This window comes from Puntigrus tetrazona, chromosome 17 (genome assembly GCF_018831695.1).
Source record: "Puntigrus tetrazona isolate hp1 chromosome 17, ASM1883169v1, whole genome shotgun sequence".
In the NCBI taxonomy this organism is placed as follows: Eukaryota; Metazoa; Chordata; class Actinopteri; order Cypriniformes; family Cyprinidae; genus Puntigrus; species Puntigrus tetrazona.
Genome location: NC_056715.1, coordinates 10,167,779 through 10,176,680, shown reverse-complemented (window position 1 = coordinate 10,176,680; position 8,902 = coordinate 10,167,779). Strand labels below are relative to the sequence as shown.

General features: G+C 38.7%; 1 protein-coding gene across 1 annotated transcript; it reads right to left on the bottom strand.

Moving 5' to 3' along the window:
- Positions 1-821: 821 nt before the first annotated feature.
- vgll2b (vestigial-like family member 2b) lies at positions 822-7,898 on the bottom strand. The gene is made up of 4 exons (XM_043262156.1): positions 7,588-7,898; positions 6,314-6,641; positions 2,788-3,207; positions 822-1,676 (listed from the first exon to the last, which is right to left on the bottom strand). The coding sequence occupies exons 1-4, from the start codon at positions 7,672-7,674 to the stop codon at positions 1,633-1,635; spliced, it is 879 nt and encodes a 292-aa protein (XP_043118091.1). The 5' UTR covers positions 7,675-7,898; the 3' UTR covers positions 822-1,632.
- Positions 7,899-8,902: the final 1,004 nt, after the last annotated feature.

Below are 8,902 nucleotides of genomic sequence, written 5' to 3'. Positions count from 1 at the left end.
CTAGTGATGTACAAATAGGGGTGTTTTTGCATATTTTTGATTAGTACACCAGTTGTATTTTTTTTTTACTTTATATACATGCAAATCTGAATATTTTCTTTTTACACCAACAAACAATTACTATATATAACCAGCAGATGTCGTTTCTGTTCATGTAAATGTGAAACACCTGACAAAACCTTTAAGGTCACGCACCATTTCATGTCCTTTTTGAATAATGGTTCACACTTGAGCTGATCATGAAATGACTCGATGTCTTTCTTATTCTGTAAAAGTGCAGTAATGGTTGAGAAACAGAATAACTCAATGCCTTGTTCTTGTTCTGGCCTATTTATTTCAGGAACTCCGTGGCGTGCGTTTCATTACATATATATATCCATAATCAACTTTGTATTTATCTTAAAACATAAATATAAATAGTCCCTGTTGACAGTCAGAGATTTTGTACCAGCTGGCTGTCATGTTTTTACAGTTTTGGCAGGGGAGTCCTAGAGGAACCAACTATCCATTCACCCGTTTATAATTTCATGACCAGACAAGAGTGAGATTTTGCGACCTACAACATCAGTGATAAGCCTGGAACATCTTTCCTTCCTGGAGAACATAAACACTATCAAATCTGGGCTACATCAAGTACATAATTACGCAAGACCAAAAAGTAAATCAAGGCTTTCTGTCAGTGACCTTCCTCTCTTTGACTAACATGTTAACTGGAAATGCTTCTTTGGTTCACACCCGTACAACCCATTTATGAAATATCTAGCAAGTATAGTAAGACGTCTTTGAGAAATGAGTAAACGTTCACGACAAGAACAAGGCAACATTTTTTAAATGAATGTTTAATATGGAAATACAAATCATTTCTTACATTATAGTCTTAACAGAACATTCTCTCATTCGTTAATTTTTAATTTAATAAAGTAGACTCACACATAAAAAATACACCAAAAATGACTTTCCTCTTATAATAACATTCATGGAACCTTTTCAATTCTCTACAGTGGTTCATTAACCTGAAAAATCACATCATTTTTTCCACTCTTTTCTGATACGGTATGGTGTATTCATTTTTTTAATTCTTTCAAATTCTTGGCACGTTTACAAAAAAAAAAAAAAAAACCCAACAGCACTGGCCGACAGTGTATTTTAATTGAAACACATAAATACTAATGCATTTATAAATAAAAATACTGTACATGGGAAGAATAATAATGCAACGAAACAATACAAACACATTGCTGCCATCCTTATTTAATCAATATAAACAGCCAGTTTCTTTTTTTTAGAAAATGTGTCATTCTGTATATACTGCACCATGCATTGTTTCTTACGTCTCAACGTCCGAACAGAGAACCGTAGAGGGCAAGCTGGATTTTTACACCACAATAAATTAGTTTAAAAAAGATCAAAAAGAGAAAAACAGAAAGACCACATCGTCTGCCTCCCCTAGGGGTTCTGTCCTCACCCTATGTTCATATCTCCATGGTGCACACAAATAGTCCTGGAGCGTGTTCAGAGCGTGTGCAGAGCTGCTGAAGAGAGCCGCTGTGCGTGGGGGCTAAAGAAACAACAGTTCGGTTACAATGGGCCAAACTGCAGGCTTTAATTGGATGGTCGATGAAGGGCTTCTCATTAAAACCAGTAGAGCTCCTTCCCTTTCTTGTGGTGCTGGAGACCTGCGGTGCAAAGCAGACATGAACACAATGGCTGAACACAAGGAGGAATCATTCACACACACAATCTCCATGGTGGCTGCAAACTCTCTATATAATAAGCACCAACAACTGAGGCCAAACAATCCATTTCCTGCCATTAACCTGGAGGGTGTGTGGCTCATTTGCTTTAAACATAATTTATGCACTTTGGTAAGCAGAACATTGCGCCGAACTTGATCGGTAATTTGCTGGTAAACTCTCCGCTCGGAAAATTAAGTTCTGTGGCAGACATTAAAGCTTCATTAAATGACAGACACTAAATGGCTTCATTTTACAAAACTGAAAGTTTACAAGCAAATTACTGATAACGTTTTCACAATGTTACGTTTTTAAAAATCATATTGTTTATGTTGCCAGAAAAATGACTAAAATGCTAGAGCTACAAAAAAAAACCAATTTTTTTGTGCATTATTAGATATTTAATGTTTTTATATTTTGACGTATCATTTTTGTATTATTTAATATTTTTGTGTCACAGGTTAGAACATATTTAAATGATTAATCATAAGACACATCTCTGAGATTGTAGAAATTCTTTGGATCAGTCTACAAATGTGGTTTTCGTCCCCTTTATGCATAAAATGTGGTTTGAAATGCTGAATGTTTTTTAATATAAATATTTTTGATATTGTGTAGCCAGGTTATGCAACAATCCTATAATTTCCTCTCTTTAAAAGTGTTCTATGAATTAATATGAATCGCTGACATAATCATTTTAAGATGTGCACTCTTCAGGGACATATACATAAAATTCTTCTCTTTTATCTTTTTGTTACTGATACATATTCAGAGGATATTTATAGACATATCGGTAACACCTTAGAATAGGCAGCACTTGGGTAGGATTGGGGATGTAGAATAAGGAATTAATATGTGCTTAATAGCACTAACAAATTGCTAATATTCTAGTAATATGCATGCTAATAAGCAACTAATAGGTGAAACCATAAAATAAAGTGTTACCTATATTCATAGGCTAACGTTACCTTCATTAAATATAAAAAAATTTAAAAAGATTCATTACAGTAACCTCAGTACTTGCATTTTATTTCCCTGCATTAGATCACCATACCTGTTTCCATGTTAAGAGCCAGACTCTGTGCCACTTCCCCAGGCGGAAGCAGCCCTGGCCATGTTGGTGTGGGTTCCAGCTTTCCCACTTCATAATGCCCGGGCAGCGTAGGGAGATGAGGCGGCCGGACAGCAGGCATCAGTAGGGGTCCGTAGTGGGCATCCAGCCCAGGAGGGGAGTACAGTTCGTGTAACGGCCGTGGGGGGGGATAGGGCTGGCTCTGAGAGTAGCTCCAGGACTCTGATGGGTGCGGATGAGCGTGTGAGTGAGGCAGACCCGGGTGCAGGGCCTGGGCATAGGGGTCCATAGCATAGGTGGGAGCACCTGTGGGATCACAGTGGGGTCGGCTGGGCGGAGAGGGGTAATTACTGTCCCAGAAAGATGGAGGAAAACTGCGCCGACTGCTTGAGGATGAAGCATCTAAAGAGGTGAGAAAAGAACGAGAATGACAAAGAGAAAAAACTCTGGATTTTTTTTTTATGTATTTTCTTTTTAGATTGAAAAATATTGGCAGATTTGCAAGTGAGCGAGATCATTTCCCAATTGTTTACCTTCACAGGCATAACTGAATGTTTTTGTACTTGTGTCTTTTTAACATTAACTTGTATGTAGTTGACAGCTTAAGCGTAATAAGACATTAAAGAGAACTTAGTTTGGTAGCGTTATTCACATGCTGTGTTACAGCCACTGCGAGTCTGCTTTCAAAGTGGAGGATATATGATTTAAAATGCATGATTTCAGACATGATAATCAAAACCAAAAAGATTATTCTGGCAGAGTATTTGGGGTGTAAGCTAAAGGCACAGGCGGAAGGAGGAGCAGCTCATTTGCATTTAACAAGACATGCACAAAAACAGCATGCTTCTGCTTACACTTAAAATAGGTATTTCAAAACTAAATAATAAATGATCTGTGTGGTATTTTGAGGTGAAACTTCACAGACACATTCCAGGGACACCTAAGACTTATATTTCATATTTGTAAAAAGGGGCAGAATAAGCGTCTGGTTGTGTTCCGGTTCCATTTGTCTTTCCGTTTGTGAGCCTGGAACGGCGCGCCATGATTACAGAACCTTTCAGAGAAACACAGCATGGTGTCTCGTTCAGGTTGAGTGAACTATTGATTCAATGACTCATTCAATATAAAGCCAATTTGAACAAACTTGAATGCATATTCAATAAAAACAAATTCATTAATCTTTTAGTATTTCTTTTGCTTTTGTTTTTGTTCTGGTTTGCTAATAAAATCACCGAAATCAATCAAGTGATCAAAAATATCAATATTTTTTTTAGTAATGACCTTATAAAGGTTGAAAAAAAGCACCAGAAATCAATATATCGGCCCTTAATGAAAAGTTTAATTCCGTCACTGCTACTGTTGCTATGGTGACCTCCTGAGGAGAATATGACCCCTATTCACGAGCATCTCTCTTCAGTGTGCTCTGACTAACTTGTAATCTCAGGTTTGTGGTTAATGAAATGTTGTCTGAACACTGCTGAAACACTGAAACTGAGTGTTCAAGCTTTAATCAGAGGGATCCGACCCCCTCAAACCCCCCTATAATGTGCACGCCGGTGTCGATTAGTTATCATATTATTAGAGGTCTAGCTGAGATGGCATTTCTCTGTGTCTCATTTGTCCACATATAAGGCCGTTGCACCTTGGACTTTCAGGTCAGGCTTGTCACATGATTTCACATGATTTCCAGCCCCACGCCCGCAGATGTCTTTCTGGCTGAATCATATGGTGTTCCATTTGCTTCTAAAGAGCTTAGCACACATCACAGAAATACACACGGCCACATGAGAGAGATGAGAGACGGAAAGAGAGAGAGGGAGAGAGGGAGGGCTAAAAAGGAGTAAGAAAACCCATCAAAGAGATACAAAAGACGAGGAGGTCAAGACATTGACAACAACAAAAGAGCAGAAGAAAGACAAGAAAAAGCCACCGACTTCTACATGCCATAAAGGTCTATATAAGGCACGGAGTTAAACCTGGAGGTGGTCTTCTCCTTCTGTCATATCAGCCCCCCAGCACCTCCACAGACCTGCAGACCCCTGTCTCTGCTCGTGCCCCCACCTGTTGTTTTTACTAACCCTCTCGCCCCCCATAACCCCTCATAGAATGCGGAGGGAGGGGTGAAGTATGTTTTTAGCCATTACTTTTATATTTAGAATTCCTCTGAAAAAAGACACCGGTGATGTAGTCGTGATCAGAGGAGGGGTGGGCGAGCTCCTCATAAATCTGACGCTCGGTATTGTGAGCCGTTTGAACGCGATATGAGCTCGAGCCACTGCGCTTACCGCCACGTATAAACATAGTATCTGTTGGGAGGCAGGCAGCGTCTGAGAGGCCAGATGAAGATGTCAGGAGGAGGGAGGGAGAGAGGGAGGGAATATACCAAAGGTTCATTAAGGTAAACACGCACAAATTAAGCACCACCTTGCATAGCAGACACTTGTGCGAGTTGGTATTCAACAGACTACTCACGCCATCTCAGCTGGCGGCACAAAAGGGCCCGAAACTGAAAGACATTTGTGACTATTTGTGACTGTGCAACTGTGCAAAATTTTTTGCTCACTCCTTAAAGGGATAGTTCTCACCAAAGGGAAATTTTGGTAATCATTTATTCACTTTCATTATGTTGCGAGTTCACATGATTTTCTGTCTTCCGCAGATCACAAATAAAGCTATTTTAAAGACTGTTTAAGATTTGAAAACTGTCTTGTAGTTTGATTATTCTGGGCCTTATTGACTTTCACTGTGAAAAGTGACATCCTACAGTTTTTACCCTAAAGAGTTATTTCCATAAAAATGAGTATTGTTGGTATAAACTGATGCATATAGATTGGTTCAGTGATGTTAAATTATGTTTTCTACTTTAATAAGTAGATGTTAGTTAATTCTTGTAGATGTTACTATTTTAGGGTATTTTTTTGTTGTTTCAGATTTTTGTATATACAAACATCTTAAATGTTCCTCAAAATATCTTCTTTCGCATTCCTCAAATTTTTTATTCTAAAAGGTGGTTTTCATATTGATTCAACAGAAGGACCGTATCGAATCCCCACAGAACTTAAACAAAAAAAAAACAAGAAATTTTCTCTTACAGAATACTTAATATTTATTAATCCAAACCTTTTTATCCATTATAAATAACTTTTTGGAAAGGTAGATGTTAAAAGTTTATAATGGAATTTTTACGTGTGCAGAAGTAAGTCTGGTTTGAAACGTCTAAGGATATATAACTATATGGTTAAATGATTTTTAGGTAAATTTTCCCTTTAAAAAAAATTATAATTCTTTAATTTCTTACTGACATTGTTCCAACAGGAAGATTCAAAGAATTATATAAAGTCAAATCGATTTGATTTGATATCAGTGCATCTTATTTGAACACAGCTCAGATCGCTTAGCTTAAATTTGTGAATGCAAATGATTGGCAGTGATTTGAAATTCCTTTTCTTTGTCCGCATCTTGTATCAGTCTCCATTCAAACTAATGGGCGCTTTTGCTGCAATCTTACCTGTGCTGGGATCACTGTGCCTCTTTTTGCCCTCGGCCTCCATGTAGGTGCTGAGAGCTCTGGAGAAGTGTTCGTCCACCACGCTGCTAATGTCCCCTTGGTAGTAGGTGAAGAGGACACATCGGGAGCTCAAGTATTCTGCTTCCCTGACCTCTTTGCCCTTCGTAGCCTCCTCTACTTGTCCGGTTGAAGGATATGGTGATGGGGACGGACCCCCTGAGCTGGAGCTTCCGGCAGAAACCGGGACACCCTCCGAGCAGCACGGGGCTGCCACGCTATCCATCGGATCCCTACAGCGAGACGAGGGGCTTCTCAGACCAAAGGGTGCCTAAGAAAAAGAAGTAGTAAAACATTGGATTACATTCTGTTTGTGTGTGCGTGGGTGTGTGTGTGTCTGACTGTGTCAGTGTTTATGTATGCTTGTGTGTGTGTGTGTGTGTGTGCGTGATAGGAATGCAATTATGAATGTATATAGGCGTATACAACAGTTGTGGTCATATATAAAATATATATAACCAAAAAAGACCAGGGCTAGTTGTCATAATCTCAGTAACTATCTGCTGTGTGCAAAAAAATCCAGTTACACCAACGTTTGTTTTCTCTAGCAGCTTTTTTGTTGTTTCAAACATCTTATTCTTAGCTAAATTAAATTTGCATTTCAGTTTATTCCAAAAAAATGTTTTATATTTGTTTGGAAAATTTTAATCATACTTGTATACATTCAGAGTAAAGAGAACTATATAATGACTTGAAATATAATTGTCTAAATTTTAATTGAAAGACTGAAAAGTGTTCTCAGGACAGTCAGATCAAGATAAGTTAACACCTGTATTGTGAATGTTTTTCATGTTTATTTATGCACTTTTTATTCACAACATTTGTTGACCACAAATATTTGATATTTTAGTACCTATGTTCGCCATTTCTTGTATTCCCCATTTTTTACTGTTTAAATGTAGCTGAAAAGTCCTTGTATACTGTTAAATGTCAGTTTCCACTTAGGCAGCTTACATCATGTAATGTGACTGCATCTTTTTTTAACTGTATTTCTGTACAATACTGGAAATGTTTGACTACTTTAATGGCTAAAAACTTGTGCTGAAATGTGATATTTACTGGAAAGTGACAACTTGCCCCACTACCCCGCACAGATAACAAACACAATCATAAAATTAGGATTAAAAAGTGTAAAAATGCACACTTGCGTTTTTTACTTAAATATAAGTTTAAGTATACGTTGCCCAAAGCTATGCATTAAGTGCAAACCTGCTTACCGGTAAAGTGCTGATGAACGCTGAAGCTTTGTGCGCGTACGGTGCGTAATGACCATAAGCCGGGTACATAACATCCAGACAACTCATGATAACCCGCTCGCTCCTCTCGGCTCGCAGGCAGCGGAACTGTCGCGCTCTGTTTCACGTGCAGAAGCAGAGAAACGGATGAGAAAAGTCAAGTGGGACAGTGCAACATCTCGGTGTCGGTAAGCAGAGCGCGCGGTGACTGATCGGTGGTCCACGGTGACGCACACCTGACAGCTGCGCTCGCGGGGACTGTGGTTTGGTTTATACCACAGAATGCGCCCAAGACAGAGCTTCACACGTCGACCCCTCCCACCCCACACCAAGACCCCCGACCACCCTCGAAACTGCGTGATCCACACACAATGCAGAGCGGCGCATGGGGTTTGGGCTACTGGTTTGATTGACAGACTGCATTCATCTGTAATGACTGACGCCTGAAGCAGTTAGACTACATGATGAACCACTTTTTGGAAAATATATATGCAATATTAATATTTTGCACAATTTGAACATGTCTATAGGCATTGTTGGTTGTAACTAAATCAGTTTACATTTTAAGTATTTTATAGTAGCATACATCAGCTATAAAGCTATAAAATTATGTTATTTAGATTATATTTAGAAACAAATTAATTTAAAAAAATGCATATTACACATAAACAAAATACCAAAAGGCTACAAAAATGAAAAAATGATAACAGCTTTATTATTAAACTACAGTTAAGTTGTTCTAAAGAACATTGGTTAATTCTCAGGGTGGCACAGGGGTGTGAGGTATAGTCTGGACACCCAATCCATACCAGCACTTGAGCAAAGAGATTCCTCTCAAATCTAGCTCACATTATCACCTTCACTTAAACAAACACGAGGTCAGTCAAACACACACCTACTAATGTTGTCTCTGTCCCGCTAGTTTACATTAATATTCTGAATCAAAACTGTTAATGCTCTCTTCAAGAAGGAACCTCCTCTAGATCGTGCTCTGTTGAATGTGTCAGATATTCTCCCAGATATTAATATGTTCACATTGGACCTTGAGTGCCAGGGGTTTTCTGACAGACATTCTAGAACGTTAAGAGAATCATGTGGAATATTTGCAGAATTTCATCCAGCGGTGTTAAACAGAGAGGAATGTCTCTGAAGTGTTTGCTCAGGGTCGACCGAGGAGATGTGTGCCAGAACTCTATGTCAGCTTCAATTGACCAATAAACTCTCAGTCTAATATAATTGGTTTCAGACCAACTGGTCCCTCAGAAATATCAGGGCCTTTAAATAATACACATGGTGT

Coding starts and splice junctions, on each gene's coding strand:
- vgll2b (XM_043262156.1), bottom strand. CDS start 7,674: ATGAGTTGTCTGGATGTTATGTACCCGGCTTATGGTCATTACGCACCG. Junction 6,642..7,587: donor CGTTCATCAGCACTTTACCG/GTAAGCAGGTTT, acceptor TCTTTTTCTTAG/GCACCCTTTGGTCTGAGAAG. Junction 1,677..2,787: donor GGCTCTTAACATGGAAACAG/GTATGGTGATCT, acceptor TTTGCACCGCAG/GTCTCCAGCACCACAAGAAA.